Below are 20848 nucleotides of genomic sequence, written 5' to 3'. Positions count from 1 at the left end.
ACCTCGGAGTATCAGTTGGCTGACTTCTTCACCAAAGCTCTTCCTACACTTTATTTTCTCTTTATATATATATATATATATATATATATATCAGTAATTTCTTTGTATTGCCCAATAAGGGTATTTTGGACTTTTCACTTGTACAATAAGTTGTTTATTAAAAACAACTTATTTTTTTCTCTTTTTTTGTCTTTTTGAGATGCATTGGGGACCCCACTATTGGAGTAGATGGGGGCCCCAAGGGTCATATTTATGAGCGTTGAGAGCTCCCAATGGCTCCCTCTCCTTTCTCTTGTATATATATAGGGGTGTTCCCCCTTCATTTTTAAGTAGTTCTCTCTCTCATTCTCAATAATATCTATCTTTTTGCCTTTTCGCATTATCCCGTTGTGGATTTATGTGTGTGCAATTAAAGTGCTTGTGTAATATCTTTGTTTCTTATTCATTGTTGGACTTGTAAGTGTTCTACACTTTATATTTGTATTTTTGCTTACTTCGTTACAGTCACGGGGAACACAAATCTTATAGAAGAAAAAGACCTATACTCTATGTCACACAGACTCGACTAGGGAGGTGCCGCACCCGAGTCGACACGGGTGCGGCTTCGGACTCGGCCCGGACTCGGTCAACGCCGAGTCGAACTCGGTCAACGAGTGAAGGCTGAGTCCGTCCACATTTTGGACTCGGTCAACTTTGATCGAGTCCAAAAATGTCCATTTTTAAGACAAAAAACAAAAAAAAACATTTTTTATATATCTTTTTTTTAATATATAACCAGACTGTGCAATGCAGTTGCACAGTCACAGACTGTGCAACTACACAGTCACTGCACACAGTCTGCACAGTCACAGACTGCATTGCACAGACTGTGTGCACAGTCTGTGTGACTGTTTCACAAGTTATGTAAAAATATGTATAAAACATGATAAAAGGTAACCCAACCATTTGAGGTAGCTAAATAAATGCTTTTCCAGTTTAAAAAAATACTAGTTTCACAAGTATTAGAAAAGCTAGCTTAAGAACTACCATAAAGAAATGGGAGTGCCAAATTGAAACTTTCGAAAAAATTAAGGTCATAGTTTTGGCTACTTAATTTACTGCATACTTGAAATTTACTATTACAAGTCAATTTAAATTATATTTGTACAATGATAATATCCTTTTATCTTATATAGTTTTGGCTACTTAATTTTAATTGTTTACTAGAATTATTGTTATATATATATAGCCGAGTCCCCGTGTCCAAAATTTTTGAAATTGCGCCGCACCCGTGTCGCACCCGCACCCGCACCCGCACCCATGTGACATAGCCTATACTGTTCAACTCCGGCAATGCTTGCGTTAGGAGCAAAGATGAAGATAAGCTCAATGATCATAGAAAAAGATAAAAGAGCAGATTAATGGATGCCTGCCTCCTGCAGGTAATAAAGCTAGTGACAGAGCAGTAGAATGAAGTCATAAAATGCTCATTATTGAAATATCTAACATTAAGTGAGCAAGGTACGTAAACAGCACATTGTTGATAAAATTAACAGTCGGCAAAAGTAGTACTTGGTCAGGAAGACACGAATCTAATCCAACTTGAAAGGAATCAACAATGGGAGGAGATTCGCCCACAGGCTGGCCCAGCCTGGATCACAACAAGCCAGGACTTTTTACCCCAGCCTGGACCATTTAATAACAGCCAACACAGGACGGCCTGGTGAAATTAGGCCTATAAGCCGAACGGGCACGCCATGGGCCAAGCATCCAGCAACAGGTCAGCCTGAACTGGACTAGACCTGGCCCATTATTTGCCGGGCCGGGCCAGCTGACTGCCAAGCCCTAGAGTATGTGGCACTAGTAATCGAGGAACAGTGATAATACTCATGCAATCAGCTTCCATGCATACCACTTTCATCTTCTAATATTTCTGATCCAACAACCAATGCAGCACTTGAGTCATCTGAAGTTGGATGCTCATCCTTCCTGGCTACTGCCATATAACTTGACTTTTCCTTGCCACTTGAAACCTTGGTATTGTCCCTCAAAACATACTGTGCATAATGAAAAAGAAGGCACGGTCAGCTATCTTATCATCTCAATATAGCCAAATTGTACACACTACACATACAAGGTAAACATATTATGGACAGTAATTTTTTTTTTGAGGCAGCATGTTCACAAAATGAAGCCACCTAATGAAGGAAATAGCAAAAAAACAAAGAGAATCAATAACAGAAATATAAAAATAAAATAAAATTGAGAAAAAAAAAGGACAGCATGGTTACAAAGGAAAACCAATTCTTCAAAATCAAATATAAGAGGGAGGTCAGAATCCAAATACTATTAGCATTCTAAAGAATGTCAGGAGATCAAAATGCATTTTTACAGCCCTCTCCAGCTGTTTTCTGATCATAGATGCTCTTTTTCAGCTACTCACAGAGGATGAGACAACCCCTTATTGCTGACATGAATGTTTTTTCACATAAAGGTCTAACAAGTATCTATTAAAACGAAAAAACTGCAGTTATGAGTAGGGAAACATAATGCATCTAATCCTGGAAAAGCCAAAAATTGGAAGAAATCAAGACATGAGGGTCAACACCCACAAAAAAGTACTCTTTCAATAATCTGTTGCTGAGGAAATATCTAAAGGAAAATCCTTTGATAATCCATAGACAAAGAAAGAGAAGCAAGTTTGCTGTCACAGAAATCATGCTTTGGAATGTTTTGACATGAGAACGTTCAATGCAACTCAAACAGACAAATCTGATCAACATACACCATTCAGACTGATCGTGTTCGCTAACCCTGGACTCACATTTTGCATGCTAATAGATGTGTCTACGCAACTTCACGATTGTTCATGCATTCTCTGATTCAAAGTGTGGAATTCATTCTTTTGTGCTATCTTTGGTTCCCTATTGTGATAGATTGATCCTATATGCAGTGAGAAATCACACACGCAGTGCTTGTCATCCCTTTCCTATACTATTTTGCTGCCACATTTTTCTTCCATCTTTACATCCAACTCTATCTATATGTTGACAAGGCTACACTAAAAAGTATTACCAAGTGCACAAATAAAAAAATCACATTAATCAGAATGCCCACAACATAGTTTAGCAGCACCAAACAGATCACCTCCCGCTCAAGATGGCAATGTCATATTGATAAAACAGGTTTTCTTGGATAATGAAACATTATCTAGGTCCAACTAGGGATGCACAACGAGCCAAGCTAGCTTGGACTCGACCCGTTTAAGCTTGGCTCGAACTTGTTTGAAAAAATAAATGAGTTGAGCTTGAACAAGGGTTCAGACTTGGTACACGTAAACGAGCCGAGCTTGAACAAACAGTTCAGCTCGGATAAGCTCAGTATGCCCGATTAAGCTCGGCTCACATAGTTATATAAAGAAATTAGATTTTATATATGTATGTATTTTGTTCATAATATGGTCACAAAGAGAGGTCTTACCTTAATGGGTAAGTCATTGGTCATCTTTAGAAGTGGCCTGGATTCAAATCCCACCATCTTCCTCCTTTCAAAAAGCTTTTGACACAAATTTCAAAAACATGTTCAGCTTGAGCCGAGCCATGCAAAGCTCGGCTCGAACCCCGCTCGTGTGCATTCCTAGGTCCAACAAGTCCACGACAGGAACACAGCATAGCTTTGGACAGTAAGATTAGCATGTTACACTTTATCTACTACTCAGTAGGAAAAGTGCCCATTGTTGTAAAATCACTAAAGATTTAATAAATGCATCATATAAGCAAATGCTACAGAAACCTTTTTAGGAGTTCCTCAATAAACAACTTCATAAAATAAATACTTTGACCTCTTACATAGTTATCCAGTTATCAACCATGAGTGCTTCTCTAACTTTCTCAACAACGAAGTTACCTTGACACTTGCCAGCATGTCAGTATCCGACACTTGGATACCAATGTAATGAAGTGCCAAATGAGTGAGGCGATATCTCCAAGAGCAAACACGAAAGCACGGACATACACAAGAAGCCACTAATGGGCAAGATTGCAACAAACCACAAAAGTGGTAAAACACACAAAATAAGGTGAAAAAATATATTTCACTCACATAAGGCTTCACAAGAAGCTTAAAGAATACATAGGGCCAAGCCCCTTATTTATACACACTAAGGGACCCAAGGAGGGGCTCCCATAGAGTCGTTGGAGGGGTCCAACGACTCTTTGTGGACCCCTCTCAACCAATAAAGAAAGAAAAGAAAAAAGGTAAAAAGAAAAAGAGCATATCTTTTAGGATATGCGTGTACAATGCAAAAAGACTAATTTGCCCCTATTGGGTATTACAAAAGAAATATATATATATATATATTTATATATGTAGATAGACCATGGTTGTCAGTTGAGGAAGCGGGAAGCGATACGGGAAGTAGGAGCGGGAAGAGAGGCACTTTCAAATTTTTAGGAAGCGGGGGACCACTTAGGAGCGAATCGAGAATCATCTCGGAAGCGACCTAGGAAGTGAGGGAGAAGCGAAAAAAAATAAAAATAAAAAATAAAAAATAAAAAATACAAAAAAAATGAAAAAAATGGGGGAAGCATGGGGAAGTGCGCTTCCCATTTAAAAATGACGCTTCCCCGCGCGTTTCGAAAGTGCGACGTTTCGCGCTTCTGAAGCGCGCTTCTCCACCTACCTAGACGCTTCCGATAACTCTCTCTCTCTCTCTCTCTCTCTCTCTCTCTCTCTCTCTCTCTCTCTCTCTTTCTCTCTCTCACACACACACACACACACACACATATATATATATATATATATATATATATATATATATATATATATATATATATATGTGTGTGTATGTGTCATAATCTATATATATAAATATATATATGTATAACATATTTTAACACCCCCCCTCAAACACATGGTGAGATCACCAAGAGTTTGCTAAGGAGAAAGTAGAAACGAGGCGATGGCAAAGCTTTGGTGAAGAAGTCTGTCAACTGATACTCGGTAGGAACATATGGCAGTTGAATGGTGCCCCATAAGAACTCATCACGAACATAATGATAGTATGTAGATAGAACTCTTGTTGTCGCAGCACAGCTTCGAAGGAGTTGAGAATGAGACGCCCATATCTTTAAGCAAGCTTCTTAACCATACAATCTCAGTGGTGGTAGTGGCCATCGCACGATACTCTGCTTCGATAGAAGAGAGATAAATTTTTTGTTGCTTCTTACACCTCCATGAAATAAGTGACTCTCCAAGAAACACACAATAACATTTAGTGGAAATACGATCATCGGGGTTACCCCCCAATCAAAGTCAGTATAGGCAAGTAAAGTAAGAGGTGAAGAAGAGGGTAAGAATAATCCTTTAGTTATGGTGTTTTTCAATTATCTGATAATCCTCATGACTGCGCCATGTGAATGGTAGAAGGAGCAGTCTGAAATTGGCTTACACAATGAACCGCATGAGAAATATCGAGCCTGGTGATAGATAAATATGTTAGTGACCCAATCAACTGACGATAAAGCGTGGGATCTGCTAAAGGAGTGCCATCACTGGCTCTCATCTTGGCGTTGATCACTTCTGGAGTCTTCACCTTCTTGTCATCTGTCAGCCCAGACCGAGCAATAATGTCGGAGGCAAGCTTCATCTAAGAGAGAACATACCCCTTAGGGGAGTATTCAACTTAAATTCCTAAAAAATACCTTAGAAAACCAAGGTCAGACATCAAAATTTTCTTTGAGAATATTTTTAATAAGGTCAATACCCTTTTTATCATTACCTATGCTAATCATGTCATCAACATATAGCAACAAAATTGTTATGTACTCATTAGAAGTTTTAACAAACAAAGCAGTATCAGTATAACATGAGAAAAAAACATTATCGAGAACTATTTTGCTAAAAAGATCATATCAAGCTTTTGGGGATTGTTTAAGACCACAGAGAGCTTTATTTAACTTTAGAATATTTCCTTTACCAATTTCAAGACCTGGCAGAGGATCCAATAAAAACTTCTCCACACAGAGTTCCATTTAAAAACACATTTTTAACATCAAGTTGATATATCGATCATTGCTTAATGGAGGCTAAGGCAATTAATGTTCGCACACTAGTCATTCTAGCTACTGAAGCAAAGGTTTCTTCATAATCAATCACATATTCTTGGGCGTAGCCTTTTGCAACCAAACGTGCTTTGTATCTTTCGAGAAATCCATCACATTTGGTTTTGACTTTATATACTCATCTACACCCAATTGCTTTTTTTCCTAATGGTTGACGAATAATGCTCCAAGTTTGGGCTTTGTTAAGAGCTTTTAATTCAGTTTTCATGGCTTCAATCAAATGTGGATGATCTTTAGCTTCTTTAAATGAAGTAGGCTCATGATACGAATGTATTAACATAAGACAAGTCCTATAATTAGGTGAAAAAAAAATCATAAGACACAAATTTTTGTGGTGCCTACTATTACGAGAAGATCTCCTAGGTTAATCAATAGGTTCTTCTAAAGAGAAGTCTTGAGAATATCTTTCTAGAGTAGGTTGATGTTCATTTCCTAATCATTGAGTATATACATTTATATCATTAAGGTTCTCATTTTGAGAAACATTACCATGTTGTGGTATATCATTATGATGTAAAATGCCATCACAAGTATTATCGCAAATAATTGCATCAAGAGACTCAATTCTATGAGCTAAGTCAAATAGGAAGGAATAATCAATGTTTTCTCTAGATGTGTGGATATCAAAACCATTTTATTCTTCAAGAAAGTTTACATTTCTTGACACATAAAGTTTATTGTTTTGAATATCATAGCATATATAGCCTTTTTTATTTTCACCATAGCCAATGAACACACATTCAAGAGCTTTGGGTGATAATTTATCTTGTCCTTGAACAAGCACAAAGCATTTACATCCAAAGATCCTCAGTCGATTAAAATCTGGAGTAATTTTAAATAATTTTTCAAAAGGTGATACATTTTTTTAAAGAAAAAGAGGGCATACGATTGATAAGATATGTTGCGGTAAGAAGAGCTTCGGCCCAAAAGTTTTTAGGAACATTTTTAGAGACAAGAAGTGTTGTAATTTCAATTAAATGTCTATATTTCCTTTCTGCAAGACCATTTTGTTGCGGAGTTTTAGGACAAGATCGTTGTTGCAAAATTTCATTTATTTTGAAATAATTTTGAAAATCTTTAGACATGTACTCACCTCTAGAATCGGATCTAAATATAACTACATTGTTTTGAAATTGATTTCGAATAAGAACATGGAATTCTTTAAAATTAGTGAAGACATTGGATTTGTTTTCAATAATGTAAAACCATGTATATCTAGTAAAGTCATCAATAAAAGTAACATAGTAAGAATATCCCCTTTTGGACATAACGGGTGTCGACCCCCATACATCGGAATGCACAAGTTCAAAAGGTCTTTTTGACACAAAATTACTATGCGAATACGGAAGCGAATGAATCTTTTCAAGAATACAATCATTGCATGTAAATGTACTTGTATTATAAAAATTTTCCAAAAAAAGAAAGAGATACAACTTGAAAATAGTAGGATGTCCAAGCCTCTTATGCCAAGTCTCAATATCTTTAGATTGAACATAATTACAAAATGATTTGGATGACAAAGACAAAAAATCCATATAATAAAGATCCCATCTTCTATGGCCTTGCCTAATCCACTTTCCGGATCGGAGATCCTGAACATAGCAATAGGTAGGTGAAAAAGTGACATCACATTCAAAATTGGTAATTTGAGAAACAGAAAAAAAATTTAAATTAAGTTTTGAAATTATTTGAATTTTGGGAACAAAAAAATCTTTGTTTTGGTCATAAGTTTTCTCAAGGTTTTCAATGCCTTCAACATCCAAGGATGTTCCATCGGCGATGAAAACATATGATTTGAATTTATTGACTTAGTTTTGACAAATGTGATGCATTTGGAGTCATATGAAAGGAGACACCCGAGTCAAGAATCCAAGAGGTCATACCTGAAAAATAGGAGATGGCGGCACCGGAAGTGGAGGGTGAGGAGGATGATGTAGAGGAATTCATCTTTATAAATTGTTGAAGAGTTTCGGTAAGATGAGCAATGGACTCCTTTATGTCTTCATCCTTCTTTGAATCTTCATTTGTGTTTGGAGGAATTTCACCAACGGAAGCCACCTTCTTCTTGAATTTGGGGCAATCCGGACGAATATGGCCCGGTTCATTACAATTATGACAAATAATTTTTCTTCCTCCACCACCATTATTCTTCCAAAAAATGAGGTGGTTTATATGATCTTACATTGTTGTCGGGTCTAGACACGGCATGAACTTCATCAACATCTCTTTTCAAGGACAACCGAGTTTCTTCTTGACATAAGTCAGCCAAAATGTCACTTAGAGGAGTAAAAGCCCTATGAAGAAGAGATCCTCTAAGTTGCTCAAATTCGGGATGAAGTCCATGAATAAATTGGAAAAAACTCTCTTTTTCATTTGCTCTTGCCTCATGGCAATAGCACTACCTTCCCATTGAGGTTCGAGAAGAACAAGTTCATCCCATAAAGAAGATAGGGCACTATAATAGTCCATAATACTCATATCACCTTGCTTGGTAGCTCTTACCTTTTCTTGTAGAAAGAAATGCCTAGCAAGGTCTCTTTGAGTGTACATGCCTTTCATAAAGAACCAAGCTTCATTAGCCTTCTTGAACTTTGCAAGATTTGCACAAATCTTTAATTTGACATTATTCATGAACCATGCTAGAATTTTTGCATGCTCACTTTCCCAATCTTTCATTTTTGAAGAGAAGTCAAGAATAGTCTTCTCTTTTTCCTCTTCGTTTAATGCTCTTTCCTCATTTCCTTCAAACTTAGTTAACTTCAATTGTGGTTCCAGAATGGTTTCACACACATAACCCCAAAGTTTTTTACCTTTGAGGTTATTTTCCATAGCGGCCGCCCATATTCGGTAATTGGTCCCATCCAATTTGAATGAGAGGTTGATTTTTGCATCCTTGTTGGCCATTTATAGAAAAAGAGTTTGAAAGCAAGAAAGAGGAGTGATATTACTTGTCAAGAGAGGATCCGATGAAGCTTTCTCAACCAAGGCTCTGATACCATGTAGTGAAGTGTCAAATGAGTGAAGCGATATCTCCAAGAGCAAGCACGAAAGCACGTACATACACAAGAAGACACTAATGGGCAAGATTGCAACAAACCACAACAACAACAACTACGCCTTCATCCCAAAACAATTGGGGTCGGCGATATGAACCAAAAAAGAAAATCATTCTAGTTCTTCCACATGAATCCTTCTCCTCCAATCATTTATATCCAATGCCATGTCCTTGGTGAGGTTCAAAGCATTCATATCCTTTCCTATCATCTTCATCCAAGTCTTCTTAGGCCTACCCCGACCTCTTTTAACTAATATATTTTCCCATTTCTCTATCCTTCTAACTGGAGCATCATTAGGCCTTCACCGAATATGTCCAAACCACCGTAAACGATTCTCTCTCATCTTATTTTCAATGGATGCAACGCCTACCTTCGTACATATCTCCTCGTTTCGAATCTTATCTTTTATTGTATTCCAACACATTCATCTAAGCATACGCATCTCAACTACACTCATTTTTTGAATATGATGCCCTCTTGGCAGACCAACATTCCGTACCATATAGTAAAGCAGGCATAATTGTCGTCCTATAAAACTTTTCCTTCAACCGCACTAGTATTTTACGATCGCACAACACTCCAGTTGCACTTTTCCATTTCATCCACCCAACCTTTATCCTATGATTTACATCTCCATCAATTTCTCCATACTTTTGAATGATAGATCCCAAATATTTGAAACAGTCATCCACCGGTATTTCTTGCTCACCAAACTTCACTACACTCCCATCACTACTTCGTTGCTTACTAAACCGACATTCCATATATTCTGTCTTACTCTTACTCAACTTAAAACTTCTTGCTTCCAATGTCTGTCTCCATAATTCTAACTTAGCATTAACCCCAGCTCTAGACTCATCAATCAAAATAATATCATCAGCAAACAACATAGATAAGGCTTCACAAGAAGCTTAAAGAATACATGGGGCCAAGCCCCTTATTTATAGACCCAAGGAGGGGCTCCCATAGAGTCGTTGGAGCCCCTCCAACGGTCATATTTATGACCATTGGAGGGGTCCAACGACTCTTTGTGGACCCCTCTCAACCAATAAAGAAAGAAAAGAAAAAAGAAAAAGAGCATATCTTTTAGGATATGTGTGTACAATGTGAAAAGACTAATTTTCCCCTATTGGGTATTACAAAAGAAATATATATTTATATATGTAGATAGACACATAGATATATATACGTGTATGTGTCATAATCTATATATATATATAGATATATATATATAGATATATATATATAACATATTTTAACAACCAACAATCTAGACACTCCTAGAAACTTGATAAACACTTCATATTTTAACATAGAAGTCTCCAAGAAAAAATGGACACTTGGTGATGTGTGTCTGACACTTTTGAGTGTCTTAGATATGAAGTGTCTGATGTCGTACATTTTGTGTCAACCTTTCTTAAAGCATTGTCACTGATATCGGTGATATTTTGAAAATATCATGAGAAATACCAATATTTTAAGGTAGCCAATATTAAAGGTAATATCTCACGATATTTCCAAAATATCGCCAAAAGACAAAATATCATGATATTATCACGATAATATTGCGATATTTTTTGCGAAAAACTCTTTTTTTATGGAAAATTTTCAAATACCCCCCAAACGCTTCGGCCTAATTCATCTGTACACCAAACGTTTTAGACTTTGCAAATGCCCACCAAAGTTTTTACTTGGGTTAATCAAATGACCCCAATCAGAAACTAATGTTGGGTTGTTTTTGGGTTAACCTAACTCATGTTGTAAAGTTACCATTTTACCCCTATAACTATGAAAATAAAATTACTAGTTTATCCTTACTCTAGAAGGATGAGCAAAGTAAGTTTGACCGTGTGTAGGGCTGTCAACTGAATGTATTTAGCAAAAATTTTATTGCCTACAATGATAATTGAACCGTTGACCTCCCAAACAAAAACCATAACTCTAACCACTACACCATGAAGCATGTTATTAAAAAATTATATATTTAGATTTGATAAGCCAATCAACCCAACAATTACTTGACCCACTAAAATTTGATCATACAGATGTGATCTACATGCTTAATTTTATAGGAATAGACTCTTGAATCTTCCGATTATGATACGTAGTTAGATTTTTATAAGATTTAAAAATCAACGGTCTACAATTTTCAAAAATAATCAATGCTTAAAAAATCATGTTTTTTATCAAAAAATATAATCCAAGTGTTATTTTCTAGCAAATCAACCATACCGAACACATCTGCAAGGTCAAATTTGCAAAAAACAACCTGACACCTATTTACTGGTGATAGGCTCACAATAAGCTCAAAAAGTGTTAGGCAGATACCACTTTTCCCAAATCTATATAGGCTCAAAATTAAGTAGACTAAGTTGTCATATCTAAATGAAAACTTCAAAACTCGCATAGTTACCATCATAGCACTAGCTAATTGATCTTGATTCTTGAATTAGTAAAACTTTTGTCAACTATATATAACCACATCGGCTTTTAGGTCAAACGAAAATGCATTTAGTTTGTGTTCAAATATTTATCAGAGGAATCAAACGGACCCAATTGCATTATAGTGGGTCGAGTAATTGTTGGGTTGATTGGCTTATTACAATCTAAATATATAATTTTTTTCGAAAAATAATCAACAACAAGCTTCATGGTGTAGTGGTTAGAGTTGTCATTTTTGTTAGGGAGGTCAACAGTTTAAGTATCATTGTAGGCAACAAAACTTCTGCTAAATAGATTCAGATAACAATCCTAAACACAGTTAAACCTATGTCACATGGGTGCGGGGATTCGACACTTCCAAAAAACCCGGGTGCGGGGGTGCGGGGGTGCGGCATATATATATATATATATATATATATATATATATATATATATATATATATATATATATATATATATATATATATATATATATATATATATATATATATAAGGGGGGCTAAGGGTTCCCCCTGGCGGGGGGTTATAGGGGGGCAGCCCCCCCCCCCCACCCAAGAATTTTTTTTTTTAAATTCCGCAGCCCACTTCATAGGGCAAAAAAAATTTTAAATCCAAAAAAAATGGACCGAAATGACCCTGGTGCAGTCAACGCACCCAGGGTCAGGTTGACCGCACCCGCATTGAGTCGCGTCGACACGAGTGCGGCACCCTACAAGCTGAATCCCTGTTACATAGAGTTAAACTTACTTTGCTTGTCCTTATAGAGTAAGGGTAAACTAGTAATTTTATTTTTGTAGTTATAGGGGTAAAATGGTAACTTCACAACATGAGTTAGGTTAACCCAAGAACAACCCAACGGTAGTTTATGATTGGGGTCATTTGATTAACCCAAGTAAAATCTTTGGTGGGCATTTGCAAAGTTTGAAACATTTGGTGTGTGGATGAATTAGGCCGAAACGTTTGGGGGTATTTGAAAATTTCTCTTTTTTATTTTAAGTTTGCATTTCCTGTTTTTTTGTTTTTTTATTTTAAAATCTTTAAAACATGTTTCTTTATATTTTTGGAAGAAAAATAATGCAAAACTTATTATTTCTTATATATTTTTTGTTATTTATATTTTTTTCAATTTTTTAAACTCCCAAGATTTATCAACTTTTGAAAATCTCTTCGAGAAATATCCTCGTCGAGAAATTACCTTTAACAATACTCCACATATTTTACTGGTTCCCAAATCTATAAAAATGAGTTGACATGCCCCTTTGTTATAAAGAAAGGTCTTGGCCTCTCTCTCTCTCTCTCTCTCTCTCTCTCTCTCTCTTAAATAAAGGAGCCAAGCTAGTCGGTAAAAAGACTCTCTCGTTGTTACCACAGTCAAGCCCTGCTTAGCCCCACAAAATTTTGATGTACATTAAATTGTGTGGTGCCACTTACAAGGGAGAGAGTACGTACAAACGATGTCTCCCTCTCTTTTTTAATAATTCTTTTTTTACTTAATTACCTCTCTCTCTCTCTCTCTCTCTCTCTCTCTCTCTCTCTCTCTCTCTCTCTCTCTCTCTCTCTCTATATATATATATATATATATATATATATATATATATATATATATATATATATGGCTGCGTGTCAAGTATTTAGTTTTTCAAAAACCACGGTGGTTGATGCTTCGTACATATGTCTGACACCACACCTGTGTAAATGTTCAACATAGCTCAACAAGAAGCATCCAAAAAATTTTGTAAACTCCCATCTCTAGTTATTATCATTGATCAAGGATGACCTAGGAGTTACACTGCATGCAGCAAGCGCTCTACAACTATGAAGCATAACAGCATACCATAGAAGTGGAGACTCTTTTCTTTTCGGGCCTTCTCTTACGAGAAACTGATGCAGAAGTAGAAGTTGAAACTCCCCCAGTTGGCCGGCTAATCTTCCCATTGGATGATGTCCTCTGTTATATTTACCATAATTAATCCAAATATCCATCACTTATAGGCAACTCATAGCAATTGCAATATCCTGTAATACCCCTAATTACTGAAACATAAACTGGAAAAGCAAAAAACTATCAAATGAAATGGGGAATCCGATATGCTTACAATGCAACAAAACATTCAAAGGAAACCAACCAAAAAATTGCTTAAGAGATTTAAACCAAAAATTCACGTGCCTATATATGTGGATAAATCAAAACAAAACAATCGTCAATACAGAAACATTAAATTCCTTAATAAGCTACATAAAATGTATATGATGAAACCCAGATGTAATATGGGAAAGAAATGATGACACAATTTACATCACAAGATAAAAGAGAAAAAAGTATGGCTGCGAGTATAGGACTCACATGGCTCCTGCCTTATCTAGAGATTCCAGACAACATGGCACTCTAACCACGTTAAACAGAATTGAATAAGTCACACACAAATCTAAGGTTATCTTCTCAATCACTCATACAACCAAATAGATGTCCAATAGCATCTAATCATATGGGTTACTCCTCTTATCAATGAAAGTACTTTTGTCGCCTTAAAAGAAAACAAAAAAAGGCAATTTTCAAAGCTATGTTATAAGAACACGGCCAAAAGGACATGGGATATGCTATTTTATGTGGTTTTCCATTAAGAATAGCACTCAAGGGGACGCAATACAGGAGTAAATTGGAGTATCCTATGAAATAGCATCTAATGCATGATGCACAACACAATGGATGATATATGTGTCCCAGTTTTGTTTTCTTACAAGCCTCTTAACAAGCAAACTCAGGCTCAAGTGTGAGCCTATTTATTATATGAGCCCTGATCCTGGCTCAAGATCAGATTTTTTTATTAAATGAACATAAAATTACAAACCTTATTGAAAATAAGATAGGATGACACCAATGTATAATAACTGCAATGAAGGATGACAAGTTGAGAACGTGCAGACTGAACCTTTCTTTTCAAAGATTCAGCAAGAACCCACACCCAGCAACTCAGTGCAGGAAACCCTAACAAACATTGTCAGTAGCCTTCACCAGATACACATTCAGTAAAGAAACTGCTTTTTAGATGAACATGATTTCATGAAGCATTTCATAAACTATTATACTACCACCAAGGTTCAGTTTCCTTTTATGCAAATTGTTGAATTTCATGATAACAATGAGCAAGCACAAGTTTATGCTTCTCGAAAAGCACCTCTAGACTAGATTCTAGGATATTTATGTTTCAAAGAATGTTCATGGCACCATACTTAACTGTTGATGTGATTTTTTTGTCATTAATATTGATCACATTTTCCAGTCTAGCACCCACCCTGATATCTTGGAACACATCTGATGCTTCCCATTGTCATAGACTCCGTGGCCAAATATATATAACTAATTTATCACATTAACAAGTGATCTATCACGTTAGCATATTTATAACTTGATCCTTTTGATGCATTTGTCTCTTTCCCATCCCCGTTTCCACCTAAGCCCTAAGATGGTTCATCCTTTGTGCATCCAACTTCTCTGCTGCCCTCCTAAAAGGAAAGAAGTTGATATGTTAAATTGCTAGACAATTTGTCTTGCAAGCATGGCCTTTAAGAAGCATTCATAAATAGGGCCACCTACTTATTTGTTTCAGGTTTTCTATAGATGTTTTTGTAACACTAATTTGTGTTCCAAGATTTTCGGGTGATTGTTCGCCTCCTGATCTGTACTCTTACTCTATCCTTTTAATAGAATTTTCCTTTCATTAAAAAAAAAAGTTCTCGGTTAATCTCGCATTTTCATTTACATCTTCCTACTTTCCGCTTCTAACCCTCTCTCAACTACCATCCAATCGATTTGCAAGACCCAGTAAGCTCATCCAATCAATCCATAATTATTCTTTCCTCTCTTCAAACAACTTAAAACCTATGTCACATGGGTGCAGGTACGGGTACGGGTGCGAAGCAATTTCAAAAATTTTGGACACGGGGACACGGCTATATATATATGTATATATATATTTTTAAATATATATATAACAATAATAAGACTCAGTCAAAGTTGTACCCATTGGGGGACACGGCTATATATATATATATATATATATATATATATATATATATATATATATATATATATATATATATATCATTTTTTTTTAGTTTTTATACGTCTTTTGCCCTAAAATGGACAAAAATAGACTCGGTCAAAGTTGACCAAGTCCAAAATATGAATAGACTCGGCCCCGGTGCGTTGACCGAGTCAGACACTTGGTTGACCGTGTCCGTGTCAGCAGCCGTGTCGGGTACGGGCGACATGGGTGCGTCGGCCTTTTAGCCGAGTCCGTGTGACTTAGCTTAAAACACAAAAGACTTAGAAAAAGCCATCCTGGTCTCAAGTTCAGTTCTACAAGTAGCACAAATTACTTTAATAAATCCCCTCACTATCATTTGTCTCATGTCACTTCAATGTCTGAATATTGGTTGGACCGATGTTATAAGTTAAGATGTCTAAGGATCTAAATCAGTGAACAAACAATGGTTGGCATTTAGGCTTATGCTCATGTCTTAACTAGTTTCTCTTAAACAAACCAAATAACAGAAAAGTTTTATTCAACACAATTCCACCAATTATAAATAAAGCAACATAGCTCAAGTACTTTGTCAGTTCAGATATCAGTACAGCACAAATGTTCTTTTATTTATCATCAATAAAAAGATATGTGGATGCTCATTCTTAATGTTACTTATCTCAAGTAGAAAAGACAGTATTTATTGCAATGACCAAGAAAACTTATACAGCAAAAAAACCCTTGTGTCAAGACTCAAGAGTTTTCCCCCACCTGAGACCCATTTTTAGCAGCTCTTTTCTGCCGAATAAACTCCATAAGGGGAGTAATAATGATGGTCTCCTTTGCTCCACCTGCACAAACAGGATACATGACATAATCAAGAGAGAAGAAGACGGTAAACCAATGGCATTCTTTAACATGTTAGAACTTAGAACTAACTAGCTCGTCCAGCTTCTCTTCTTTCCAATTGTATCTCTGCACTTGGAAGATTCTCCACTGGCTTTGCAAGCATCTCCAGAAATTCCAAATATTCAGTATCTGATATCCATCAAAAACAGCATATGAACAGAAACTCTGATCTAAATCAATCAAACACAAAAGGACGGACATTAGAAAAAGGGGGACAACAACACGAACAGATAAAGATTGGCAACACACACAAACTTACACCAAGTCATGATAACAAGTATTTTTAAAGTCAATGACGAATTAAAAAAATTAAATATGATACCTTTAAAAATGGTCCCTTCACGACCATCCTTTTTTGACCATGACTTTGGAACATGTTGTGAAGGTGCATATTCAACAATGGTCTTAAACTGAGCACCTGGAATACCATAATTGATGATTTAATTTGCATAACATACAGTATGATTCAACTAGCAACAACCAGTGTATAAGAGGAAAGTAAATAAATACTACAAAAATGAAACAAAGAAAATTTTATCCTGAGGAATCACCTTTCTCATTGACAAAAACATGACCATCAAAGAACTCAGCGAACTCGAGAACATCTTCAGGTCTTTTGAAATCTATATAAGCTCGAGAGTATCGCATGTTCTTGTGACTACAACATTCAACCCCCAAAAAAATAACAGTAAGTCCATGTTATAGAAAGTTATAAACATTGTTTAAGCCATGTAAACAATGGTGAATAGATTCTTTATTTTCTTTACGAACGAGACAATACCATTGTCTGTATTTCAAAAGTATAATGCCGTGAGTTCATAAATTAGCAATGCAATATCTGGCGATATGATTAAGATTTCCACATAATAACTGTAGCAGCAGAAACCGAAACCCGAAATCAATAGTTGGAGATTGACACCAAGAATTTTCTGAAGCTACTCAGTTGAAAGGACCAGCATTAACATCCTCTACAGAAAACCAAACCATGGAGAGAAACCCATCACGCGATGCAGAAACTGCAATCATCTTTGCAATTTCGATGAGCAAATCAAATAAACGATCTGTGTACCATTTCCTATTCCAGTTGAAACACTAAAATGCGGAAAACCATCAAAATATAACTCCGAAACACTCCCTGAATCCGAATTCCATGTCTATGATCAGCAAGCAGGATCAAAAGGTCAAAAAAAAAAAAGGAAAAACGATTCACTCGCGAAAATTCCCGAAACTAAATTAAGAAACCGACAAAACCCTAGCCCTCATTTCACCATAACCCCCCAAAACAGCAAAACTAACAAAAGAGAACAATCGCTCCCATGCCGATTCACCAAACCCTAATTACAACGACGCGGGCGGGGACGAAGTGAGGAAAGACAATGAATTCCCCGAGAATCGAAGAAAACAAAGCACAGAACTGAGCAAATTATCATCACCAGAAATTAAATAACACAACCATGGTGGACGACAAAGACGAAAGCGAAGAAGAAGATGAATAGGAGAAGAGAAAAGCCCACCTGGTGTTGCCGGGGCGGAAAGCGGTCCATCTGTAGCGGCCGAAGAAACTGGCGTCGACACGCTCCATGAGGACGGCGTGCGAGATCGACGGCGGCAGGTGCCGCAGCACCACTTTGGTGCGATTCAGAGGGTCCTTCATGGTCGCCGGGAGAGGAGGAAAACGGATTTCCCAAACTGGGGGTGGAGGGGGAAGCGAGGAGGGAGTGGGGAGTGCGCAACGGAAGTTTACCCCGGGATTCACATCCTGAGGAATTGGCGGGGGCGCCTGGGACGGGAGGGAGGAGGGGAAGGCGTGGGTCAATCCGGGGTTCGATCCCTAGACATCAGCCTGACCTAAATGCAGAGAGCCCTCTCAACCAGCGGGCGAGCACAGGAGGGAGAGACCAGACAAGGCATCAGCTACGACTACAAATGGGGAAATATATGTCTAACCTGCAAAATGGGTAAAGTGCTAAATGAAACATTTGTGTTTTTTCCAAATTCTAACCATACTGATTATGTAACGTTTGTTTTTATAGGAATCACTTTTTGGAGCTTTTGATTCTAATTCACTGATAGGTTTTTATAATGTTTCAAAAATCAATGGCATACAATTTTTATAAATGTTTGTGTGCTCTAAATACCATTTTTTCCATTTATCAATCATGCAAAACAAGTTTGTACAATCGGGATTTAAAAAAAACACAAAAAAATTCAATAGCATGCTTTGTTTACACCGTGCCTGTTATATAGATTTCCATCTATATATAGAGAGAGAGTGTGGTAGTTGCTTAGTATTTTTTGTGCTTAACGATTTATAGTAACGCGTACGTGATGGACGCTCAGCATGCTGTTTAAAAAGCAGTTTTTAACGGTTTTGAAGTGCCGCAAATGGTTTCGGTTCCACTCTAAAAACATGTTTTTTAAATACGACACTAGCTAAACCTTTTAGTGGCGCTTCAAAAGCTTCGCTAAAAGTTTTCTTTTAAAAAACAGTGCACCGTGAGTCCATCATGCATGCACGACGAACATTTAGTGTGTGTTTTTCGTTAAGCACGAAAACCAATAATCAGCTACCACTTTTTCTATGTATATAGAGAGAAAAAAAGGGGGATGGTCCGCCCCCATCCTCTCTTTCAAAATGTGCTTGTTCGATATGTTTTTTTTGGCAAATATGATCGTATGGATGTGATCTTTGTAGTTGAAAACATGAATCCACTCTTGGATCAAACTTTTTTTTTATGTGTAGATAGGATTTTACAAGCATCCAAAGGCTCTGAAACTTATAAAATTTTCACATCAAATAAATGTTTTCAACAGATCACATCTATATGGCTAGATTTGACAGAAAATATGTCTAACATACAAAATTTGAAGGAGAGAACAAGGGTTCGACCATCCCCATTATATATATATATAGAGAGAGAGAGAGAGAAGCCTGTAGCAATAGACACACAAAGCGTCCATCATTATGGGACACTTTTCCACCACTGATCACGCAAAGATTAGCAGCAGAAAGAAAAAATAGAATTAAAACAGGCATTAGTGGTGGTCACAACCATTGTCAATGCCCTTTTTTTCTGCCCAATGCATTAGCAGCAGTTGTGATCGTCGTTGATGCACTGTTTTAGCGCAAATTAGACGTCCAAGGCCACGCCCGACGTGTGTTCGATGGAATGCTCATCCACTGTTACGGACGTTCCTATATATATATATATATATATATAGAGAGAGAGAGAGAGAGAGTTATAAACACGCTAAATGGGTTTTTCGGATTTTCTAATGCATTTTTGGCAATTATGACTCGATGTGTGTTCAACATGGTCAACTTTTTAGGAATTGACACTCGGATCGTGTGTTTTTAATGAAAAAACAATATTTGGAATCTCAAAAATTTACAATGATTTTGGACAAATGATTTTTTTGACCTTATAAAACTCGCCCATATGTTGGAACCTGGTGCTCCAGAAGTCGATCCCTATAAAATTGAGTAGGTAGATTACATCCATTGTTCCGAATTTAAAAATAAAACTAAAAAATACCCGAAAAAACTATTTATCATGATTCATCTATGCATCATTTTATATATAGAGAGAGAGAGAGAGAAAATTTGCTACAGTTGATCATAAATCCAATCAACTTAGCAATGTAGCAGAACCCTCCACCACCATATATGTTTCTACTTAGTCGGAACTGGCTGTTGGATCACAAAAATATGACTTGTATAACCAACAGGGGTTCAGCTTGTATGGCAAGAGCAGTTAGTGCACGTCAGCTTTTACTTACGTGATGGAAGCTTCGCATGCTGTTTAAAAAAAACAGCTTTTAGCGATGCTTTTGAAGTGCCACTATTGGTCTCAATTCCACTCTAAAAGCTTGCTTTCGAAATAGGACACTCACTAAGCCTTTTAGTGGCGCTTCATGCATGTGCGTTTTTCATTAAGCGTGAAAATCAATATGCAGCTACCACTTTTTCTACTTATAAAGAGAGAGAGAAAAAAAGGGGGGGATGGTCCACCCCTATCCTCCATTTCAAAATGTGCTTGTTCAATAGGTTTTTTGGCAAATATGCTTATAGGGATGTTATCTTTGTGGTCCAAAATATATGGATAGGCTCTTGGATCAAACTTTTTTATGCCGATTTTACAAGCATTCAAAGGCTTTCAAACTTGTAAAATTTTCTATGTTATAAAATTATACCCACGCATCAAATAACTTTGATCCAAGGCTCTGATAAAATGTTTTCAACAGATCACATTTATATGGATAGATTTGCTAGAAAATATGTTTAACATACAAATTTTGAAGGAGAGAACAAAAG

The 20848-nt window shown here is 36.7% G+C and overlaps 1 protein-coding gene across 1 annotated transcript in view; it reads right to left on the bottom strand.

Annotated features, from left to right (window-relative positions):
- Positions 1-18493, bottom strand: part of LOC149817328 (regulator of nonsense transcripts UPF3-like) — a 33067-nt gene extending 14574 nt beyond the window's left edge. Inside the window, exons 1-7 of the mRNA XM_089987075.1 lie at positions 18048-18493; positions 17085-17191; positions 16856-16951; positions 16564-16662; positions 16396-16475; positions 13434-13547; positions 1892-2036 (exon numbers count right to left, since the gene is read on the bottom strand). Of these exons, the coding sequence (XP_089843201.1) occupies positions 1892-2036; positions 13434-13547; positions 16396-16475; positions 16564-16662; positions 16856-16951; positions 17085-17191; positions 18048-18187 (781 nt within the window). The 5' untranslated portion in view covers positions 18188-18493. The remainder of the gene's footprint in view (positions 1-1891; positions 2037-13433; positions 13548-16395; positions 16476-16563; positions 16663-16855; positions 16952-17084; positions 17192-18047) is intronic.
- Positions 18494-20848: the final 2355 nt, after the last annotated feature.

Source organism: Nuphar pumila, chromosome 14 (assembly GCF_984573655.1).
Source record: "Nuphar pumila chromosome 14, dmNupPumi1.hap1.1, whole genome shotgun sequence".
Taxonomy (NCBI): Eukaryota; Viridiplantae; Streptophyta; class Magnoliopsida; order Nymphaeales; family Nymphaeaceae; genus Nuphar; species Nuphar pumila.
Note: the sequence above shows the minus strand (reverse complement) of the source record. Positions and strands in the feature narration are given on the sequence as shown.